General features: G+C 36.4%; 1 protein-coding gene across 1 annotated transcript in view; it reads left to right on the forward strand.

Annotated features, from left to right (window-relative positions):
- The window catches only part of LOC150086110 (apolipophorins-like), a 103,630-nt gene that overhangs the window by 75,100 nt on the left and 3,801 nt on the right, over window positions 1–24,729 (forward strand). Inside the window, exons 26-34 of the mRNA XM_090374376.1 lie at window positions 5,163–5,461; window positions 8,332–8,609; window positions 8,825–9,128; window positions 9,224–9,444; window positions 10,067–10,468; window positions 19,090–19,243; window positions 20,686–21,125; window positions 23,173–23,287; window positions 23,832–24,160. Of these exons, the coding sequence (XP_090230502.1) occupies window positions 5,163–5,461; window positions 8,332–8,609; window positions 8,825–9,128; window positions 9,224–9,444; window positions 10,067–10,468; window positions 19,090–19,243; window positions 20,686–21,125; window positions 23,173–23,287; window positions 23,832–24,160 (2,542 nt within the window). The remainder of the gene's footprint in view (window positions 1–5,162; window positions 5,462–8,331; window positions 8,610–8,824; window positions 9,129–9,223; window positions 9,445–10,066; window positions 10,469–19,089; window positions 19,244–20,685; window positions 21,126–23,172; window positions 23,288–23,831; window positions 24,161–24,729) is intronic.

Consider the following 24,729-nt stretch of genomic DNA (forward strand, 5'->3'; position numbering starts at 1 on the left):
GAGTTGGAATTTTTGGAACTATATGCGGAAGAACTAGCTATATGAAACCGCAGACATCAACCTCACAAAAACAGAAACGAGGTGTTTGAAGCACCAAATCCAACACTGTCTTTTACGTTTGAGTTTCTTTTTCCTCAAATATTCACCGCTCAATATCAGGTAGGTAGCGATGAGCTCACGTTGACTGTACATTTTCAAATGAGGACGAGAGGCTGGTTAGACCTGTTCAACTAGGCTTGAAAAGCCAAGACAAAGGGCGCGGGGCTCCAGACTCAGCAAGCAGTTGGAACAGTTAAGCAACAAAGGGCCGAGCCAGACTTGTCGAACCACGAGCCGTGTGAAGCCGGCCTTATAGGGAGCCTAGACAAAGTTCATGCAAACGTTTCGAACTCTGCGGAAATATGCTTCTCATTAGGATTCGAGGAATTGACCTAGGTTAGGAATTTAATTGCAGCTAAAAACATAATATTCTATATTCTTATATCAAAAAATCTTATACAAATTTCAATCTTAATAATAAATAAGCTAGTTGCATACAATTTATATATGGTGATGAATTTTCTTTCGCGAATTTAATTTCCAGTTATCTAAAAAGAGTTTAGGGCTGAAAGCCTGAGACTAGGGAAATTTACTAGACGAACAACTTAGTGCAAACATCATTTTACCTTTTTTCCATTTTTCCTTTGCACTGAGGTGCAAAGCAAAAAGGAAAATATATGCAGCCTCCTGGGCGATCCGGCAGGAGCTTTTTGGTTGTCAAAATACGTCCCTAATATGCAAATACATTGAAAGGTGTCTCACTCCCATCGCTTTATACGCGTCTGAGTTATGGTCTTCAGCCCCATCAAGTATTGTAAAGAAATACCTGGCAATTGAATATTATGTTCTGAGGTGGTTGAACAGGATCCATGGGAACCCGTTCATTGTCTCTAGATCTATTCTACATGCGAACATGAACATGACACCATGGGAGATCAAAATTCTGGAAAAGAACCTCATTACTCTTGCCAAACTGTTAACTAATAGGATTAATTCTCCCAACGTGCAGGTTGTTTGTTTTTTAGGAGCATTAGCAACTAAGGCCATATTGCTCCGGGATATGCGGTGGTCATTCCCTGACCTTTCCGCATCCTCCGTATTTGGTGGTCACAGGCTCGAACCCCGGTCTAATCAAGAAGCGTATGCTACGCACTGCTGCTCCTTCCCACCTGGCTACGGAGGCGCCTTCCCAAAGTGCAAGAAATCATCTTAGCCGCAAGTACCCACCCAAGAGAGCGACATAAACAACGGTATAGGTCGACTCTTACCAACGTTGTCCGCCTTAGAAATATGTTCCCTGCAAACATTATGGAACATTTCAACAATCTGAAAATTAACCCCAACGATCTATTGGATGAAAAGAAATACAGGAAGAATATCCTGGAAGACTTGCATCGAAGCACCGACCTTCAGTGAATCTCGACATGCACGATCAAATCACTCCATCTACCAGTCCATCACATACCATCGACAGACCCATAAATTCTCTGAAGTTCTAGACTTTGGCTGTTATTTAATAGATTGAATTTATGTAAACCTAATTAATTCTCTGTATATATGTAAATGTAAGTTCAAATGTAAGTTTTCTCCCTCTTGTAAATATGTATACTGTACATATTAACTCCAGGCAAACGCATTGTTAAATGTTATCTATTGTTCTTTTAATGTATGTATATATGTATTTTTCAATTATAATTCTATGTACACCCTTCTAGCCAACCAGCTGTAAAATCAAGCTCAATAATAAAATAAATCGCAAAGGAGCCCGGAATATCAAATGACACATGTCGAACGATGCCACCTGGCCTCAGAAACGATCCAACACATCACCGCGGGGTGCAAGGTGATCAGACTGAGTACACTCATAGACACGACCAGGTAGCCATGGTAATACATCAGAAGCTAGCAAGGAAATACCAGTTGATAGAAGAAACTGTACCGTACTACAAGTACGAACCCCAGTCAGTACTAGAGACCCCAACCCACAAGATGTACTGGGACCGCGCCATAATAACGGATAGGACAATCCCGCATAACAGACCGGACATAACCCTTGTGCACAAGAAAGAAAAGACTACCTATCTGATTGACAGCGGTACCCAACACTGGCAACCCGCAGAAAACCCATGGGGAAAAAATCAGGAAGTACGAGAACCTAAGACAGGAGATCAGAGAGAGATGTGGCATATGCAACAGTAACGACCATCCCGATCATCGTGTCAACCACAGGTATGGTGCCAAAGACCCTACATAACAGCCTAGCAGCAATAGGTTTCCCAACGAATACCTACAAGGAACTGCAGAAAGTAGCAATCCTGAACACCTGTAGGATAGTCAGAAAGTTTCTCGACCAACAGTAACACCAGACATAACAACAACCACCCTGTGTACTTGATAGCAATACCCGTCACGAGGTGGAACCCCCAATCAGGGAGAAATAATATAAGAGAGCAACAATAATACAATACAATACAATTTTATTTATCAAGAGAATTCGTTTACAATAAATGAACTTTTTAAGAAAAGTAAATTTCTTGACAAGTTGTAATTCTTCCTTTATAACAGTTTTGTACAAATTTGTTATCTTACAGAAAAGACTATGAAGTCACTACACATAGTATATTCCACACTGTAAACAGAGGTAGTAGTTTATCTGCATATCAATTCTAATCTACTGTGTCATTGAGTATCAAGAATTTTCTTATTAGGAATTTTAATTTGGAGATGGGGTAACTTCTCCTGAGCCTGAAATCAACACTAGCCAACAAGTTATTTATTATGTTCATTGTGTGCCTATCTCCAAATCTATTTAGTATCCTAAGGTGAGGCAAAGTAATTGCTTTTGGGTTCCTTAAATTTTGTGAGACATTTCTTTGCAGATTCGACTCTTCAAAAATAGTGTTAAGATTTTTTAAGAATAGATTTAACTTCAGTTTTTGAACTGGATACAGTATTTTATGTTTCAACAAAAATTGCCTTCTCTTGTTCAGGTCATTCCAAGAGTTTGTCCCCGTTAAAAGTTTCAGAATCCTATTCATTAAGTTGTTTATTGCCCTTATTTCTGTTTTATTTGCTCGTGCCCATATATTTACTAAATAACTGAGTTGGGAGTCCACTAATGCATAATATAAGGTAACTTTTGTTCTAAGATTTAACTTATTCTTAATGTAGTAGAAAAAGTACACATAAAATCACATTTTTTTTGTACAAGTTTGTTATATGCACTGCCCAACTTAGACTGTAGTCAATCCATAACCCAAGGTAACAATGATTTGAAACTTCTTCCACAATTAGACATCTGCAATTCTTGAAATTCTGATCATGTAGGCAATCATGTTTGTGCAATTTGATAGAGGGTTGAATGTATAAGGTTTGATGTGGAGATCTTATTACCAAAAATTTTGTTTTTTCAAAGCTGAGTGCTAATTTATCATCGTGCAACCAAGTTTGTAAATGTATTGCATCCTGTTGTAAATCATTCGCCATTTTTTTAGGTTCTTTCCTATTGTATATAAGATTATATCATCTGCATAAATTTTTATAAAGGAGTTCTTGATTACTTCGAATATGTCATTTATATAGAAGTTGAACACGATTGGCCCAGCATGAGCCCTGAGGTACTCCTCTCTTTACATTATAAGATTTTCCCTTTGTATTTTCTACTTCTACTCTTATTTTTCTTTTGGTTAAATAATTTGCTAGGAGTTGATTGAGTCTTCCCCTTATTCCATATTTCAGTAATTTTTGTTTCAATATCGGGATATCAATTAGGTCATATGCTTTGGTCAAATCTATAAATAAAATCAATATGAAGTTATTGTTGTTTAAATGTAAGTTTAGAGAGTCTACTAAGTTCTCTAATAATGTTCTTGCCCTTCTGATATGAGAATAGAGAGTTGTTTAACAGTCCATATTGATGTAAATATTTGCTTATATGGGAAAATATATAATTTTCTATTATCTTATTTAAAACTGACTGTATTGTTATTGGTCTGTAATTGCAAAAGTCATCAGGTGGTCCCTTTTTATATATAGAAATTATCTCAAATGAGAGTAAATTTGTAGGATAGCTTCCCGACTCTAACGTCTGTGCTATTAGCTCTACCAAGAGAACAGAGAACTGTTCTTATTTGAAAAAACATTACATTATCTTATTTGAAAAAACATTACATTATCTTATTTGAAAAAACATTACATTATCTTATTTGAAAAAACATTTACATTTGTTGTTTGTGTAAGATTCTTGCTCTTGTATTAACATGTTTTCTATGTTCTGTTTCAGTTTACCTGTTGATAAATAATTTTTCTTCGTAGCATTTGTTAATTTTATATCTTCATATGGATGTTGTTTTGAATACATATTAGTATACTTGTTCTGTGATCTGAAAGGTGATTTAATAGTATGTAGGAATTAGCATACTTCAACTTGATATTTGTAATTAGGTGGTCCAAACAAGAGCTGATTGTTCTATTACCCTCCATCCTTTGTTGCCTAGTTATTCCAAATAAGGTATGTTCAAATCCATAATTGTTTAAGATTGCAGAGTATCTGGGTATCACATTATCAGTTCCATCGGTTAGTAAATTAATATTAAAATCTCCTACTAGTATGGTCTTATCTGTTTGTATGTCGTCCTATTGCAAAATAATGTTTTCTAATTCTATTAGGAAGCTGTTTATTGAATCTGATGGTGGCCTGTAAAAAGCACAAATCATGAATGTGTTTTCTGGGTCTTCTCCTAATAATTTGACACAGCAGTTTTCACAAGACTGAGTTAAGTGGTAAACCTGTATTGCACTTTATAACTTAGTTGTCACTTATTGTATCACCGAGTGCCTGCCTGCCCACCGATGAGAGGCCAACACGCTTCGCAACGGCGCCGTCTGGGTGGTGGTGGTGACATCCGCCAAGAATGAGCAACATTAGTCTTCTGTTCTGGGGAATGCGTTGCGTTGCTTATTCTAGGTAGTGCAATAACAGGCAACTCGTTTTGAAGCGCTCACAATATGAGATGTAACAAAAACGATACCATTACACTTACTCGGTGATTTACTACGAAGTAAAATGATGCTTTACAGTTATCTTAAAACTAATAGGATTATTTATTCTCTTTTGATTACAGGAGCGTAAAGGACATTACGAATGCGCTGCAAACAATTGACAACATCATAGAACGAGAATTACAGGAATTTGTAGACTTTTTGGATTCTATTACCTCTGACAATCTAAAGGAACAGCTTACGAAGATAAAAGAATCATTGACCGATGCCTGGGATAGCTACTGCATTGAGGACAGCCTCTGTCACAGCGTAAGAGAGGGATTCAGACGTGATGGAATTCAAGGATTCCGAAAAGCTCTTCGAGAAGCAATCATAGATGGCTATTATAGAGTAACTAAAGCCATTTCAGAGGTTTTAGAAGGTTAGTAAAGATCTACAAATCTAAAATATGAATGTAATATGCTCTCTCTCTCTCTCTTTCTTTCTCTCTCTCTCTCTCTCTCTCTCTCTCTCTCTCTCTCTCTCTCTCTCTCTCTCTCTCTCTCTCTCTCTCTCACTTCGAGTATAATATCATTGCTCCAGTCACTATACTTTTAACTTTCATGATGAAAGACTTGTAAGCGAAAGGTAGTGCGTCCTTAGATCACCCTAAGGGACGATGCAATACGATATGCGCACTGATAACATCTTTATTTTTCTGAGCATCTTGGGTGATTAACGAATTCAAGCGCACCAACCAAAAGTCAGTACAACTTTAAAAAGTCAACAGAAAATAATTAGTTTATCTTAGTATAATACACGGGATGGCCCAAAAGTCCCTTACCCATTTGAAGTGACTCTAACTTTTCTTTGTTTAAAAAAAGAAAAAAAATTCAGGTATAAAGTAGTCTTTGAAAAATTTACAATGGAAAAAATACACGGTTCAGCAAGGAGTAAAAGTTGTCGACTTTTGCTTTAGAAACGATTGCCCCATTGTACAGACTCAAAAAGCTTATCGTTCCCAATTCAACTCGCGAAGAGCCAGCACGTTCAGTTACTCTCAGGCTTGTTGCCCGATTTCATGAAGTAGAGTTGAAGAACCAAGTAGTAGATGGCCACGATCAATCAGATCTTCAGCGAGCACAGGAAAGTGCTAATAAAAATGCTGAAACACCGACTGAAAAACGCTGATTTTGATTAAATATCTGAAAATCATCTTTGTAGAGAATTTTGAAGAAGAATTTAAGAATTTTCCCTAACAAAATCCAGTTAGAGCAAATATTAAAGCTAATGGATCGAGAAGACTGACTAGAATTTACACGTACTTTCTTGAATACTGTAGCCGAAGATAGATCTTTCAAATTGATATTATTTATTTGGTTTTATTAGCATTAGCAACTAAGGCCATATTGCTCCAGGATATGCGGTGGTCATTCCCTGACCTTTCCGCATCCTCCGTATTTGGTGGTCACGGGCTCGAACCCCGGTCTGCTCAAGAAGCGTGTGCTACGCACTGCTGCTCCTACCCACCTGGCTACGGAGGCGCCTCTTTTTCAAATTGAAGTTAACAGTGAGTGACGATGCACATTTCATTTGCAAGGATACGTTAACAAGCAGATTTGCAGGTTTTATGGTATTGAAAACTCCAGATTAATCTTTGCTTGACAAATGCATTCCAATAGTGCCACTGTTTGGTGCAGTATTTCTAGTCGTTATCGAGAATGTCATCACCAGAACAAAAATTTGTGATCACGATAACAGACAATTAAAGGATCTGATATTTCATAAATGATATGAAATAAAAATTCCAAGAAACACAAAATAAGTGTGGTGTACAGTTTTTGTTATTTAAAAAGTTATAGTCATTTCATATAGATAACAGATTTTGGGCAGCAGTGCACAAACCATAAAAGTAAAGAAACTTTGACCTGAACTGCAAATTTAGTATATTTAATATTTTCATTTAAATATATGCTGTTTGTTTAATTTCTGATAAATCTTTAGAATTATTACCAGTTTATAATGATCAAAAAATCTTTGTTCTGCAGTCAACTATTTCATAATAACCATGGAATTAGTGCAAGAAAGTAAGCTTATATAGCATCATCCAAAAAAAAAAAAAAAAAAAAACCGCTTCCCATATCACCTGTCCATCCCCTCTAATAGTTTGTCTAGTTTTTCCTTGAATGTATTGTAACCACCCACTTCCGCAACACACGATGTAAATTTATTCCATCAGTTAACTACCCGCTGGCCGAAGACAAATTTCTGCGCATCTATTCTGCAACCATCTATCCTCGATTTGAATTTATGACCCCTCTCGTGTGTAGCCTGAGCAAGAGGATTGGTTGGTTGGTTGATTTAGAGATTTCTTAGGCGCATCGGCAACTATGGCCATAGTGCGCCATGAGCAAGAGGAAGCAGTGAGCTCACGCAATACCCTCAGCAATGAGCTCACGCAATCCATTCAAAGCCTTAAAACACCTTAATTAGATCACCTCGCATGTGCCTAGTCTTCAGACGTTGCAATTTGCAGAAGAGAAGACTTTCTTGGAAAGAGCGCCTTTTGGCCCGCTCATAAACTCGTTGCTCTTCTCTGCACCCATTCCAACAGCTCCACATCCTTCTTAAAATGAGGCCTCCAGACCTGTATGCAGTACTCAAGATGCTGCCTAACCATTGCCTTATATAACGGGATAATAACCTCCTTATCCCGGCTGGAAAAATTCCAGTATATCATTGACATGAGCTAACCTGTCAGCACTGCTCAGAGAATATCTGACTGCACAATTACCTCCAGATCTTTTTCATTTCCCAATACCCTAAGTGTGGTGCTCCACATTTGGCACGTTAATCTGGGATTACTGCTACCCATATGCAGTACCTAGCATTCCTCAACATTAACTTCAAATTATTTGGCATTTAATAATTTCACAAATAAGATAATTCTCATACTTCTTGCACAAGGAAATATGACAATTAATTCAATTCAAAAAGCTAAAGCAATTTGCGTATCACTAATAACATGCTAGAATGTGTTCTTGCATATAAAGATAAATTTAAGCATGACTGGAGTGCAGTAAGTTTAGTAGGTTTAGTGCTGATACATGGCTCTGCTTTTGGACTGCACCGTTGTTGAGCAACGTGATAATTCGATTTCTGTGGTCTCAGGTGAAGCCGTCTAAGTTTTACAGAATAATTTTAATTCACTTTTTTAAATTTATTAAAATAAATTGTCATTTCGAACTGCCTTTGTATATACAGTATTGTTCTTATTAACTGCCCTTATACCATGTTATTTGCATATTTTAGAATTTATCCAGCATGTGAGAAGCATCAGTATGAAACAAACGGAAGAGTATCTGAGAAAAATCCGTGAACGCATATCTCGTCAACTTGAGCCCCTCTTAAATTCTAAGTTCGTTACGAGTTTAAGAGAAGAAATCAGAAGGGTTAGAGAATGGATAGCAGATAAGACAGGAGAGTACCGCTTCAAACTTTCTAGAAGAATGGAAGAGATCTCCAGAGAGATATTGAGAAATAATGACGTTAGAACACTAGTTGAATTTATCAGAGAAATTCGTTTAGCAGTAAGTAAGAAATGTACTCTTTCACATTAGGAAGTATGTTGATAATAAGACAACGCCAATAATAAATAGGCACTAATATAAAATAACGCATTGAAAAGATTAAAATAATAAATTAATTTTATGCGCTGTTTCCTTGCATATTTCATATTTGAATTAAAATGGGTTTAAATATCTTTTCTGGAAACACACAAACAGAAATTTTTTTCCGATTTTAGATTCAAAAAGAATTTCGAGAGCACCAGTCTGATTTTCCTGCACTTATAAAAAGCCTTTCTCGACCAATTTCTGCCAAAGAACCAACAGAAATAGTAGTTGATCCAGAAAAAGGAGATCTGAGGATTAAATTTAGTCTGCCATTTACAACTTCCATGCTACGAAAAGCCGTAGATGATCTTCTAATGCTAGAATATGGAAATGATGATGATGAGGATGACGAAGATGATCAACTTGGTCTTTTGAATATCTTCGATGATGCTAGCCAGGTCACTCAGATTCCTGACGTGCCTTTTATTTCTTCAGGTAGGTTAATCCACGACTAACGACTACTATTATGGAGTTAATTATAATTCTCAAATATTATGGAGTTAGTTATATTTTATCGTTTTGTGTCCTAGAACATGCCCTCTTGGTTGGTGGCCAACACTTCATCACGTTTGATAAAACTTTCTATGATTTTGCCGGCGAATGTAGTTATCTTTTAGCAAGAGACTTCGTTGATCGAAACTTCACAGTAATTGTCAAATACTTAGGCAATGAAGGCGCCAATTCCTTCAAAAAATCGATCATAGTCATGACCAAAGAGCATTCTATAGAGGTGAATCCGGATCAAAAAACGGTGAGTGCACAGATTTTATTTTATTAAAACATAACATCGAAATGAATTTTCTTTATGAGTTTCTGTAGCATAAATTTACTAGTATGGCACATAGAAATATCACGTACCTGATAAAGAAGAAGAGTTAGGAAATCGGACAAGGTATAAGATGTTCTACAACGTTGCATAGTTACTAGTCAGTGTTTCTGAAGATTCGATTATACATCGAAGTGACTGAGCTTATGATTTTAATAAATATTAAAATTCTGAATTTCCCAAAATTAAACAAAATATATCAAATTCTATTTTGCAAATCCTAAAATCCTATCTTTAAGCAGCAATAATAATAAATAATTATAAATTACAAAAGCGATAAATAAATGCAAGAAGGGAATGGTTCCAAATTCAATTACACTGTAGTTCCATTTACAAATACTGTAATGTTACGAGTTTTTCTCTTAGTGCGTAACAGGCCTTTCATATCGACTGGAAGATAGTGAAAACTGTACACGTTGACATTAAATCAACATAATCAGTTCAAAACACTTAATTTCGATTTCCGTCTAATAGAGACTATAAAATTTAAGACTATCATATCATATTTTTGTAGTTGGTTATATTTTGGTTCCATTTCCATTTTCAGGTGACGCTAGATGACCAGGTCGTTGACTTGCCGATCGTTCTTGGTCCTGTGTCTGTGAAGAGAATAGGAGAAACTATCGTCATGGACGATAGTCATGGAGTGACTGTGATGTGCCACCTTCAGCATGATGTCTGCTCCACCACAGTATCGGGTTGGTATTATGGAAAGACAGCAGGCCTGTTTGGTACCTATGACTATGAACCGGACAACGACATGCAGCGTCCCAAAGGACAAATAGCTCATAATGCAGCTAATTTCGCTCGTAGTTGGGAAGTTGATAAAGGATGCCGCTCCAAGAACTTGGCTCGTGAGGTAGAAGTCGACAAAAACAGTGAAGCTTACAAACTCTGTAAGAGCCATTTCAAGGAATGGTCGTCTCCCATGAAGCACTGCTTCTCAGAAGTACGTACATTCCCACTGAACTAGGACTCACCTCTAAATTAATTTGAATGCAAAATAATATTTGATTTGCCACTTATTGATATGTTAATAATTAATCTGAATTACTAATTATTTAATTTCAATTTTTTAAAATATTTATTTAAAATATTTAATTATTTTAAATTTTTTAATTTAGATTTTTTTAAAATCGAAATTAAAAACAGTTATTTAATTTCGATTTTTTTAAATATTTATTGCAGTTATTTAAATTTATCTACATACATTTCTATAAATTAATTATTTACATAGCTGGACTTTTTTTCCCTCGTTTAAACATAACTCTAACTTAAAACTAGCATATCTAAATACTAATAAAATTCTGGAAAGTCTACAAAACACTACACGTTTCCGAGGGAACATACTACCCGTATGTTTAATCAATAACTCGCAGAGTAAATCTGAACAACCATCTCGGCCTGTGATTGGGTTGGATTGTTTACAATTTGCGCCAGGACAACAAGTTCATGAGAAGTTAGTGTACTGTCAGTAAATTTCGTGTATTCTATGGGTTCTGCTTCTTTTGCTGAATGAAGAACCCGTGTTTACTGGATAAAGAAAAAACATGCAACCCGCACAAGAGACCCATTAACGCGAATGTGTTAAACACCCAAGAAAGTTCTGCCGACAGAAAGTATTGCTCAAATTCAGTAACGAGAGGACACAGTGAACATAGTGTTGAGGGTAAAGTATCACCGGCGGTTTTCCACAACTGCACCGTTAGTACTCTTGTGAAGATTACAATCTCTGTAGATGCCAGAAGTGTGAGTGGTGTGTGGTTTGCGTCGTGCAGTGTGGTGGTGGTATGTTGTTCTGTTGTGGAGTCCACAGCCAACGTAGAAGCGGCCAGGTCAGTAAAGATTATTCTCTGGCTAGCCTCTGACAGAGTCGCCTGAGCTTCCTGACAGAAGCCAAGTGGGAAAAAATTAAAGCTTTTATTAGAAAAGAGCACGGGGGAATATAGTCAAGGAGGGTCAGAATGCGGGGATAAAGTACAGGAGGGCCATTAGAGTAGAGAATCCACCTAGTAATGGTAGGCGAAGAAGGAGAGAGGGAAATGGGTTGGAAAGTTACAGGAGTAGATGTCCGTATGTGAGCGTTATTGACCACGCTCAGATGGTGATCCCACACCACGGTGGGGTGCCAGCAGCGATGCAATTCTCCGAGAATCATGCGTAACGAATTGAATGAAACCTAGGCATTTCTGCACGGTACTCCGCTGCTCTTACGGTGTGAGTAGCAGCGACGATATCCGCTGGCTGTCAGCAAGGCGCTGAATCCCTAATGAGGTACAGTTCCTAATTTTTAGGATAGATGAGCCTGACTTGAGGTCGATTTTTTGCATCATGCTGAACTGTACGTTTTCGCTGTAGGTCAAATTTTGGAGTTCTTCCAATAAAACGGAGAAGCAGACCAACAATGGAATCACTACGATATGTGTAGACGTAAACATGTATAGTATCTTATGTAGGACGGCACCTGAACGAAAGTTTAGCTCCACATTTGTGCACTGTGATGATTACAGAGCACTGTAAAAAGCCATAAATGTGTGTAATATTATGTTTGTGCAGTGTGTGTGTGTGTGTGTGTGTGTGTGTGTGTAGTTGTTTCTGGCCGTTTTGTCACCAGGCAAGCGATCACCTGGAAAGCTTGCCTAGTGTCCGTCTACACCACGGGGGAGGTAGGCCACAACTACGCATGTACCATGGCCAACCTCAACAGTTACGCAGTGAATGTCCAAAGCGAGTTTAGAGCCATTCAAAGGAACCCCGTGCCAGCAAGCCGGCAATAGCACGCGCGCGCGCACACACACACACACACGCACACACAGTCATTCCCAGCAGACAGGACAGCAGAAGACGGAGAAATAAAGAAGAAAATAGCATAAAGTAAAAAAAAAGTCTTTATCCATGTCTTTTGCAGTGCTGCCCAAAGTAGTCCACAAAGAGAAAAGGTGTACTCTGTCAAACAGAAATAGTAATGTCATCCAAAAACAAGATCAGCAAGGCAGGAACAAGTTCTAGGTTCTAGATATAATTCTGTGTGTTAATCTGGAGTGGTATCAGAAGTCACTGGTTGATGACGGTATCACTGTGCAGAGGAAGGATTTAGTTGTGGAGAGTCTTGATAAAGGATGAACCAGAAAAATGCAGCATCTGTTAAAACCTTGCGTGTTCTTTAAAACCAGAAAAATTTTGTACATGATGTCATCAGGGCCACAAACGAGGCAACAGGTTGTATTTTCATTTATGAAGTATTTTCTTGCTTACATTAACATTGAGGTTGAAATTCTTCCTGCGATTAAAAGCAGCATTGCAAAAGGTTTGAAGGGCCTGGAAATTATTGATAGCTATGAGTATCTTCTCACATCCAGGAGACAAGTTTGGAACTATTGCCTTAAGAGCCAATCTTAGGTCCTCGTAAATGGAGCATTCAAAAAGGACGTGAGGAGAATCTTCCGGTAGCCCACATCGACAGGAGACTGTATAAAAAAGTCGGAATTGGTAGAGTTTTACGTTGAGCGAACCATTTCCAGTTAATATGTAGGAAGTAAACAGTGAGGGTGCAGTTACGTCAGGAACGAATTTTTTGGTAACAGCTCCTTTATCGGTAGAATTCCATCTATTCTGCCAGGTATTGACTAACAAATTCCAGCATCGGAATCACTACGATGTTGTTGTTGTTATTTGGTTTTAGGAGCATTAGAAACTAAAGCCATATTGCTCCGAGGATATGCGGTGGTCATTCCCTGACCTTTCCGCATCCTCCGTATTTGGTGGTCCCAGTCTAATCAAAAAGCGTGTGCTACGCACTGCCGCACCTGTCCACCTGGCTACGGAGGCACCTCACTACGATGTACGTACCCAGCTAAATCATTGGAATGTGCAATTCCTTAAAGTAAGACTACGGCAGGTCATGCATAAACATGACGCAGAAAAACGCCATACTGGCGAAACTGGATAAAGTGATTTTAATTCGAAAGTAACAATGATATCCATTAATATCCGGACACCTTTCTTTTGATAGTTGGTCATATCCTACACAAGTATCACGTGTCACACACAACTATAAATATGCTCGTAGGACTTCGAGAAGACAATGGTATGATTATGAATGCAGATGCAGCGATCGCCGGAGTTGACAGATGTCCAGCGTGGAATGATACGGTGCCATATAACCGATCGGTCTGTACGTGACATTTCAACGGCACTGAAGAACCCTAAGTGGACGATTTCTTATTTGATGTGCAAATGGAAGTGGACTGGTGCTTAAGCTATCACGAAATAACCCAAAATACTTCCGACGCTGACGGAACGTGACAAGAGAGCGCCACAAAGAATCGTCCGCTCGAAATGCAAGTCGAACACAGGCCCTCACTGAGACGACTGTGACACGTGTCAACGTCAGTACGGTGCGCAGAACGCTGCGTAATATGAGTTCTCACGATCGCGCAGCCGCCACAAACTACTAATCACCCCCGAATAATGCCAGAAGCCTTAGCATGGTGTAAGGCCAGCCGTTCTTGGGCTGTAGACCAATGGAAAACTGTTCTTTGGAGTAACGTGCATATCTTTGGAGTCACGGTGCATGGTCTACCAATCTGACGATCGTATCTGGGTATGGAGGATGCCCGGTGTTGACTAACAAATTCCAGCATCGGAATCACTACGATGTACGTACCCAGGTCAATGTGCAAATGTGCACATTGACATGGGTACATACAATGTGCGTAAAATGTGCAATTCATTTAAGGAACTGCACATTTTATGGCGGCTGTTCGATCGTGGGAACTCATATTATGCAGCGTTCTGCGCACCGTACTGACGCTGACACATGTCACAGTCGTCTCACTGAGGGCTTGTGTTCGACTTGCATTTTGAAATGTGCAATTCCTTAAAGTAAGACTACGACTGGTCATGCATAAACATGACGTAGAAAAACGCCATAGTGGCGAAACTGGATAAAGTGATTTTAATCACTTTATCCAGTTTCGCCACTTACCTGCCGGAGTGTATCGTCCCGACAATGCTGTTTGGCAGAGGCAGCGTCGTGATCTGGGGATATTTTTCATAGTTTGGGCTGGGGCCAATAGTTGTTTTGGACAAAACCAAATGCTGAGCTCTATTTAGACATCCTGGACAACAAGGCGTTACCTACATTGTGGCAGCACGTCGGGGAGGACCCATACCTGTATTAGCAGGGCAACGCTGCATGTCACACTGCTCACGTTGTGATGGATTGGATTGAGACACGAACTTCGAAAAGTTGAACTGGTCAGTCCAGAGTCTTGACCTCAATCCTACAGAGTACCTCTAGGATGAACTGGACCATCCGATGAACGTGAGGAGAAACTGCCCAAGAAACAGAGCTGAATTGGTCACCACTTTGTATGCCGAATGACGGAAATATCGGAGGATATTTACAAAAAAAAAAAAAAAAAAAACTGGTGGAGCGTTCCACAGAGACTAGAAGCTGTCATACAGGCTAAAGGTTTCAGCACACTTAAATAGATTTCCTGCAAATAAAGATTATTTGTAGATGTGTTGGTGTCCATATATTAATGGTAGAGTAGTGTGTTTACTAATACAAGGTTGAAAATGCAATTAAATGAGATATATGTTTCAAGCTACGATATATTTTAAGTGAGATATACTGTTAAATCAAGTATATTATTATGTATTTATTTTCAATCATGGGTGGAATCGAAAGCACTGCACCAAACACGCATTTTGTTGGTGTCCTGATAGACAAGCAGGCTATCAAGAAACAAATATAAAGTAAAATAAATACTGAGATTTAAAAAATGATGCAAAGAAGCAATTTTTATGTGGTATAAACTTTTTAAAAAAATTTATTCAAATTGCCATTAATATAATCCCACGTATTCTTCAAATTATATAAAACAGCCTGAACCACGTGCTATCTAAGCTGCCTAATATGCTATGATAAAATTACACACGGAATGCAATGGAACATATTAAATTATAATTTAACTTAATATCTGTGGCCTAAAACAACACATATGAATCATAGTTAAGGGAGATAATATAAATTAATATAAAATAGTAAAATTAATTTAAAAAGAAGACATGACTTTTCTACTGTACTATAGTAGCATGTCTTTACTAAAACCAGGTGTCCCCAACCTTTTTCATCGGATTGCTACATAGAAAATTCATAACAAATGGCGGGCCGGAGTCGGTGCAATTTTGACTACTAAAAGCACTATAAACCAAAAACGCAGTTTTAGCGACTTCACCAGGTCAAACAGAGTGTACAAGATAGAAAAAATATCCCGTGTTTATAAAAAAAAATAAAAACACGGGATATTTATTGTAAATAAAGCCATATTAATATCAAAAATCACAATTTTTATTATTATAATCACATTTGATATTACAGAAATAGCAAATCAATGAGATTTTGTAGTTGTTTTGATTTAGCAATAATTGAAATGTTAGGTTTAATAGAAGTTTCCAATCTTAAAAGGTCTTGCAAATGTTCATCTGTCATTTTTGATCGGTGCTTGGATTTTATATACAGTATTTCATTTTTGAATATAATTTGTTCACATAGGTAAGCGCTACCAAAAATAGAAATTATTCTTCTTGCTAATTTTTTTAATTCTGGAAATTCATTTTCTGTCAAAGTTTTATAAAAGTTAATTAATGTTTCATTTTCCAATAATATTTTCGGGTTATCATTAGTTTAAAGATCTATGATTTCTAATTGTAGATCTTTACCCATTTGTGAAACATTTACATCATATGGATTCTGAAATAATGTAAATAAGTTTCTATTGTTTTCGAAATCAACAAATGATTCGAAATTATCAATAATTAAAGATTTCGGACAAAATTGTCGGTAGAAAAATCACAATTGGGTATATTATTATATAAACTTTCACAACACAAAAAATGGGAAAAATTATTTTCTTCAATTTGATTTTTAAATAATTCTTATTTTGTCTGAAATGCTTTAATATTGTAATACAAGTCAATCGCGATTTTGGAGTTTTTTATTTAATGTATTCAAATGTTCAGAAATATCTGTTAAAAATGTAAGTTCCCATAACCATTTAGAGCCTGTTAGTTCTGGGACCGGTTTTAATTTTTCTTTCATGAATATGTCTATTTCGGTTCTGAGTTGCAAAAATCTTTTTAACACATTACCGCGACTCAACCATTGTACCTCCGTATGGTACAACAAATCGCCATATTCGCTTTCGATTTGCTCCAAGAAAATTCTAAACTGACGATAGTTCAGGCCATTTTTTCGTATAAAATTCGCAATACTAATTATAGTCGACATGATTGAGTTCGAAGACAAAAATGTACTGCATAACGATTGCTGGTGAATAACACAATGAAATTGCATAGGTCTTTCGATGTTTTTGGAATCAAAATATTTATTAACAGGGCCGATGAAAATGCGAGATTTCTTCTTTGGAAAAGAAATCTTTTCAAAAAAAAAAAAATTCCTTAAATAGATTCAAGGCTAACATTTGGAGCGAGTGGATGGGCGAAATGAGAAGGGTGTGTGTGTGTGTGTGTGTTTTTGGCTGACTATATAAGCTTGCTTTCTTGCATCATGTGCCCTTGCTAATGCTAATACCTGTAGCATTTCTAAGCTCATTTTATTATTTTAGACTTGGTACTAAAATTTTATTTGAATGGTAAATAAATTTAGTATGATAAAGCAAAGTTATCAGCTTGACAAAATGCTGTGAACAGCAAGAATTACAAGCTGTATCCGTCCAAATTAAACTACCAAGAATATAGAGAAATACGAAGTGTGTTTATACTACATTGAGATCTTGGAAAATAAAATGTAATTTTTTATAATTATTACATAATAATTGTTCAGTCATTTAGAATCACTAGAGCAGAATATTGAGCACACTTCAGCTCCTAGAACCACACGGTTTGCGAAATACTGACTTATGGTAGTGGGGATATCTTGTTTCATTTCATTAAAACGAAGCATAACTAAATATGTATTATGACTAAAAATAATTGAGATTAACGTTTTTATCCACTAGAATACACACATTATAAGGTAAAATGCGAAAGGTGTTTTAGTGGACCAGTCTATGATGGTTGTGCATTAGCAAATTTATCGCTCTAAAATCTTGAATGGAACTTTCTTTTCAGAACCGATGAGCTAAGATTATAGTGCTGACATCTAACGGTGGAAAGTAAAAACATGAAGCGAATTTAACAATATAAAAATTTCCGAAATATATATCCGCCAATCCCATTTATATTGCAAGCAATAAAAATGTCGGAAAAATTGGTGTTAAACCTTTATTTGCTATTCTGCCACAAAATGTTAACTTTTCTTAGAAATGTTATCTCAGACTTCCTTGGCTCAGCTAGCGTCATACAGACTAGAGTTTGTTTTTTTTTCTTAATTATTATTATTTTCCTTTTCTGTAATTTCTCTGAATTTGGGAGTGGAATCAAATGTCCCTAATAGTTCTATAAATGTGAACATCTCTTTTCCCAAATGAAATATATACAAAAAAAATTGAGCCTGACAGACCATGGCTTCCAAAATAACGTACGAAAAGCTGCGACAAGCACTTCACCAAACTGACACTCTTAAAAAATTTTCTAAGGAAAAAAAAAAAAAACATTAATACGGTATTTTTATTGCATTTTATTCGATTACTTCATTATTCCACTCCTCTTGATCCTTGGCTCGAGAACAGATGAGAGGGATAGAAAATAATTTTATTTGCCCCTTCTATTTGTATCTCTTATCAATTACATCGAATGACTACTTGCACAATACTTTTTACAAGCCTCGTCTTTATTATTTTGGCCATTTTTATCCTCTCTGAAACACCATCGCAGCTAGCACAGCGGTTATCGCGGAAAGCGCTTGAGGATCGAATTCCGTCCCGAACGTGGGGAAGATATTCGGTCTCATGGTATCATCTTCCTGTCTGCGCGGTAGCACAGTAGAATTGTCACCGTCCTCCTGACACCGGGTGGAAAAGACCCGAGTTCGAATCCCATCGATGATATGAGGAACTTTTACGGACTCTTTTTCACTCCGTGACTGAATCGGTAGAGTTTTAAGAGTAGATAGCGAGGTTGTTTTTCCCCAGAAACTGGGGGTTTTTTTGTCCAGCAAAACAGACAAATCGATCAAGCATTCTTCAGTTTACAGACACAATACACATGGGTATATGAAATAACTTACTGGGTGACCCTAATGTAATAGTTTGGTTTTTGGTATCACTTACTAAAACTCGGATTCTTCATTCAGCAAACAAACAAACCGACCAAAGAATGCACACTATACTGACGCCTTATAGCCTTAGTTGCTTTGACGCATCACATACCATCTCACCTCTCTAAATTAGCATATAATAAATTACATTTCAACGGAACAGAACTTGTTGGCTCTTATATTTATATTCTTAAAACTCATGTTTTAGCCTTTACTGCATGAAATGCTCACAAGTATAGAGAAATATGGCTTCCCCTTACTCTAATTTTATGTTATTTTCTCATCAATGAAATTACTGTACTCGCATTTTTCATTTCTTCATTGCTGGGTCTTCTTTTTGCCAGGTGGAACCACAGGAATACTTCAAGATGTGCGTGCGTCATATGGCCACAGACCTGGGACGATCAAATCCTGATAAAGCTCTATGCAATGTTGCTGCTGCTTATGGCGTTGTGTGTTCCAAGAACGATGTGGAGTTCTCTATGCCACCTCGTTGCCGTAAGTAAACTGATTTAAGAACAAGAAACTGTAAAACTAATTCTCATTACATGTGTATATAGTTCATTAGATAAATAATAAACTGAATTAATGCAGGTCTCTGGTTTTTATTTTTGTGCAAAGTTATAAAGGCAATGGCAAGCAAGCTATAGAAAAAAAATACTGTTATCTTAATTATTGCTTAAAACAGTGCGATCGTATTAAACGCCTTCTTTCCTTTCCTTCTCCCACACATTGAAACATAGGAATGGTACTTTTTCTTTTTTTTAATGTCTTATATAAAGCATTTTTTGTCTAATATTTATCCAGAAAAAAAGAAATCTATATAATTTAATAGAGGAATATAATGACATTTATTATGGATTACGGCTAATCATGCCTCCATGCCAAACACGAGCCATCACTAAGTTCACTGTATTTTTCGCCAAAAGAGACAAATAATATAGCAAGCCTTGAATCATAAACGCAACGGGCGTGTTCTTAAAGAACGGTGCTTTAGTTAAAAACCGAGTTATACAGAAATAATTTATATAACGTGAGCGTTATGTGTTCTGTACGTTCCCGAAAGAATGTTTTCGAAATTATAAAATGGAATCAGCAAAATTTCCATCTACGCTAAATTGAAGCATAGTACCTAATAATCACAGTTTTATATGTAAATATGAAAAAATCTTTAAATTCGGAAAATTTAAGTGAAAAAAAAAAAAAACGAATTACTAATATGAATAGAATTAAATTTTATTTTCAATACAAATATAATGTTTTAATGCTTTCAATACAAATACCATGTCAAAAAATTTTGCATGACTCAAATTGAAGATCAGAAAAGAAACACATTAAAAAACAATGAGTATCCGAATATCCACCCGCCAGTCATTAGACCAAACAGCCACAGTGTGGAACTACCTGGTTCAATATATAGCTTCTAGAACAGCTTGAATTATAGTGAGTTTGTATATAACGAACTTATATTAACAACGTTGTACAAAAACATCTAAACCTTTAATTTCATAATTTTTTACTTTGCGGTTGCATGAGACTTAACTTGCAAGTTAATGATTTTATAATAATTAAGATTTATATATCAACTGCTTTGAGGTATTTATATTTTGCAATATATATACTTTACTACCGCCTTTAAAATGAAAAAAAAAAAGTAATTATTATTTACCATAGAAATATCTTTGATATAGCGTCATCTTTTCAAAATTGCTTTTGCCTGTTGATTGCGTTGTTTTATTCTGAATATCAGAATGGAGCTTGCAAATTAATTTAGAAAATATATGGGGCTACATTCTTCATCATGAAGCCACAGGGTGTGAAATCATAGCGAGCAATGCCATTAAGGGAATGTGGAGGAACGAATTCTTAAGTTTATAAGTTAAAAATGAACTAGCATCGTATTCATATCACAATGTCTTTGATATTTTCTTCTTCCCCAGTGAAATGCCAGACACCCAGTGGCGAAGACATCGAGTATGGAGACAAGAAAGTCATCGAGAAAGATGTCCCACGATCGGCAGATATCATCTTCGTTGTCGAAGAACGTGTTTGTAATCGGCCCCTCATTCAAGATATCGACAGCATCGCTCGTCTTCTCGATCGAGAACTCACGGGAAACAACTTCAACAGAAACCGGTATGCAGTAGTCGGTTTTGGTGGGAAAAGTCCGGTGCATGTCCACACTGCTCGTGGCAATTTGTTCTTTGAGGTATCAGACGTTGTTTTAGCTACGGAGAGAATGACCTTCGACAATGGCCGCAACGGAAAGGTAGATACCTTTGGTGCTGTGCAGTTTGCTGCTGAATATCCATTCCGCGCAGGAGTGTCGAAGACTATTGTTCTGATGACCTGCTCAGCCTGTAAGGAAGAACATATGGAGGTACGCACCATCTTCATTTCATTCTTAAGCTTTTCTGTATACCGTATTCTTAAACCTTTCATTAGTTATCATAATTTTAACACACATCAATTCAGCCAGGGCTAAACAGAAATAGAAAGTAGCCCACCTTATGCAATAATAGTGATAAAATTCAGACCCTAAGATATGTCTGGCATCCAGGCCCAAACTATGGAAGGCAACAAGGGGAACAGGTTTCCAAGTGATAGAATTTACATGAAAAATGTCCTTTGGAATAAAAAAAAAAAAACAACTTTCGTGATGCGGAAAGATAAACACAGGTTTGTATCTGGACTCATACCAATGCCCACAAATTCGTTTCTTGTGGCATCTACACTGAAACATGCGAGTATTTATGCTCAGATCAAAATCTTAGCATAAGCGGGCTAGTAGACCAGGGTATGATTTGGAACTGTGCATCCGTTAAGATGAATTATCAGTTTTTTTTGTTTTTTTTTTGATTTGGTAGTTGTTGGCGCATCGGCTTCTGTGGCCATATTGCACCTCCCAAGGTTTTTGCAGTACTTTGATCCAAGCCCGAGGCGGGAATCGAACCCGCGACCTTTGGGTTGCCGGGCAGGTACTTTACCTACTCGGCTAGCCCGGTCGGCCGATGAATTATCAGTAGGGAATCTGTTATTTGGCCTAGGGTATGGATTCCTGTTCAGATTGGGAACCTGGTACGGTTGCTCGCCTTTTTCTTGTTCCCTGGTAGCTACGCCACTGAACTAAACAAAGGACTTCAGAACAAACTGCATTTAGATTATAATTATTATTACTGCTGCTTTAGTGATAATCTACGTCAATAGATACTAATAATCTTAACAATATTATTAGTAAGGATTGATGCAAAGATGAAGAATAGAAAATAAAGTTAATTCCAATTACCGTTTTGATAATATTCCCAATAAGACAACCTACTATTAATTTTCACTATAAAAATGATATTAACTTCCACAAAAAGGCAAAACTTTTGGTGTCTTTGATGAATAACTGAAAATAAATAATTTTCAGTAGTTCATAATTTTCAGTAAAAAGAGAACTCTTTTAAATAACAATAGCATGAAAAAAATTTATTTATTTTGATTATATTCTTATTTTTAGTTTTTTTTTATCATTTCTAGTTCTTTATCGGTATATGATAATACACCACGTCGAAAGAAAAACCATTAATATATTGTTTTAATAAATAAATAAATAAATTGTTTGATATCAAACAATTGGCAAAACAGTCTTCTGAATATTAACAAATTAACAAGATAAAAATCTTTTTATAGGAAGCTTACCTTTCAATCACTTTTAAAATACTCTGAGATAGAAAAGATCAAAATTATAAATGATTACATTTTAATAATTGGTAAATCAAAAATCTGTATAAAATGAGATTTTTTTTATATATAATTTACTGTATATAATTTACTTTTGCAATATAATTTACCTTTCGGAATCAAATGCTGTGGGACTATAATGTTGATTCGGAATATCTGAGCTTCGTTTACCACATAGCGATGAAAATTCAAATAATCATCATCATTATCGTAATGCTGGATTTCGCTAAAATATTCCTCGCAAATTATATTATATATTTAATATTTCAAGCATTTTATGAGATCAGATGAAATAATAAATTAATGAATGCTGTTGAAATAATCTCGTCAAATCGACTAGTCTCTAAACTTAAAATCGGAAACGCACACTAAGAAACTAAGGTTCAGGAAACTATTCCTGAACTTCATGAAAAACCACTGATACAATGTTCCGGTAAAGAATAAAACCCGGATTGAGGCTTCAGTGTTCACTCCGAATGCAGATCCATTTATTATATTTCCAACGTGGTATTCTCCTTTTTATATGTTCCGCTTCAAGGAGATTTTTAAGAAATTGCACTTCACAAGACTTCTCTTAAGACAATATTTTTGAAACACGTCTATTAATTAAACATATACCGGTATGTACACATTATTAAAACCTTGCATTTAAATTTTTAAATGCCTTTTGTATAATAGTTTCTTACCTTTGTTATTTTCAGCTGAGCTATTCAGTAATTCAGCAGATGCTACTTGAAAGAGGGATTTTGCTGCATGTTCTCAACGATCGTGCCATTGAGATCAAGGGAAGTGCTGTAAAGAGCAAAGGAATTTTTGGTAAGCTAAATAATGATATATTTTAATGTCATATTTCTGTTTTAACTTTCAATAATTTCGAATCAGAGATCATTTTTACAGTGCTAAATTATTTGGGTCATCCAACTTTTTATATAGCAGTATAACATATCTCACCTAAATCAGGACTTTATATTGAAAACTCTTTTTAAACATAAACTTAATTTATTCCTAAATATTACCAAGTTATGCAGAGCATAAAGAAACGATGAGATTTATCTTTTATATTTTAATCTTTTAGAATGTTAATCTTTTATATTTTTCACTGATAAAGCTGTAAAATTTTCAAATTCGCACTTCTCGAATGCTTCTGATAACCATAATCCTTTCGGCAGTACTGTTTTCGAGCCATCAATAAACTATAACCCATTTGATTGATCCAAGGAGACCGATAATGTGCCCCCATGACAGCGTCACAACGATACATATACAGTATTACCATTGATTTTTAAATTTACTTTTATTAATGTGTTTAATTATTTCATTTTTATTTTTATATACTAATCACCTATTTTCTAAACAATAGCCGTAGATGCAGATACAGTTTATCGTAGCAAGGATATTAGCCAGAAGGATCTGGAAGGTCAGCCGGATCTCCGCTCCCAAGTAGCAGTTCCTAAAGATGTCTGTATCACCCTTGCCCAAGAGGTACATGGCAGTTTCTTCACCACTCTGCCCATCACGGATAACTCATATGTTGAAAACAAAAATTGGAAGAGCATCTTGGCTCGCAGAATCATTAAAACCATCACGCCTCAGTCATGCCAAGAATGTGAGTGTGTGGAAAACAGTGAAGGTATTTCTCAAACTATCTGCAGGCCGTGCATTACCCCAAGACCAAAAGTTCCCGTAAGGGTGAGTAAAGTACTGGTGTGTTATAAGTAAACAAAACACATTTAAACACCAGATTTCGTATAATTTTTGTTAGGAACTTTTTTATGACAAGTATAACGTGCTTCATCGAAGCACAGCGTACTGTAACTGCTCTAATAATTACACTACCCGACAAGATTTTTTTCGTCATACCTCTGGAACGAAAGTTGGTTATTCTGAACAAAATTAATGTCCTGATTATGAAAATATCAACCTGTTACTTCTGTCACGTCTACATCAGAAGATATACGCATTTTTTAAATTCCTTGTTTTTATACAATATCAGTATACTGGTTGTGATTATTACACACAATATATGTAACTTAGACATGTTTCCCATTCAATGATATCCTTTTATACTCCAGGTTGCTTTCCCGTTTAAGGAACCAACAGTAATCTCCCATCATAGCAGAGTCCCAGAGACCTTGGTATCGTTTTTCCATTGCAGATACGTCCTAGTGGAAACGCTCTCCTTGTTCATCACTGACATCTGCTAAGTTTTCAGGAAAGAAATCCAGATGGGAATGAAGGAAATGCATTTTCAATGACAT

This window comes from Mastigoproctus giganteus, chromosome 5, assembly GCF_048544385.1.
Source record: "Mastigoproctus giganteus isolate SK-2022 chromosome 5, ASM4854438v1, whole genome shotgun sequence".
Classification (NCBI taxonomy): domain Eukaryota; kingdom Metazoa; phylum Arthropoda; class Arachnida; order Uropygi; family Thelyphonidae; genus Mastigoproctus; species Mastigoproctus giganteus.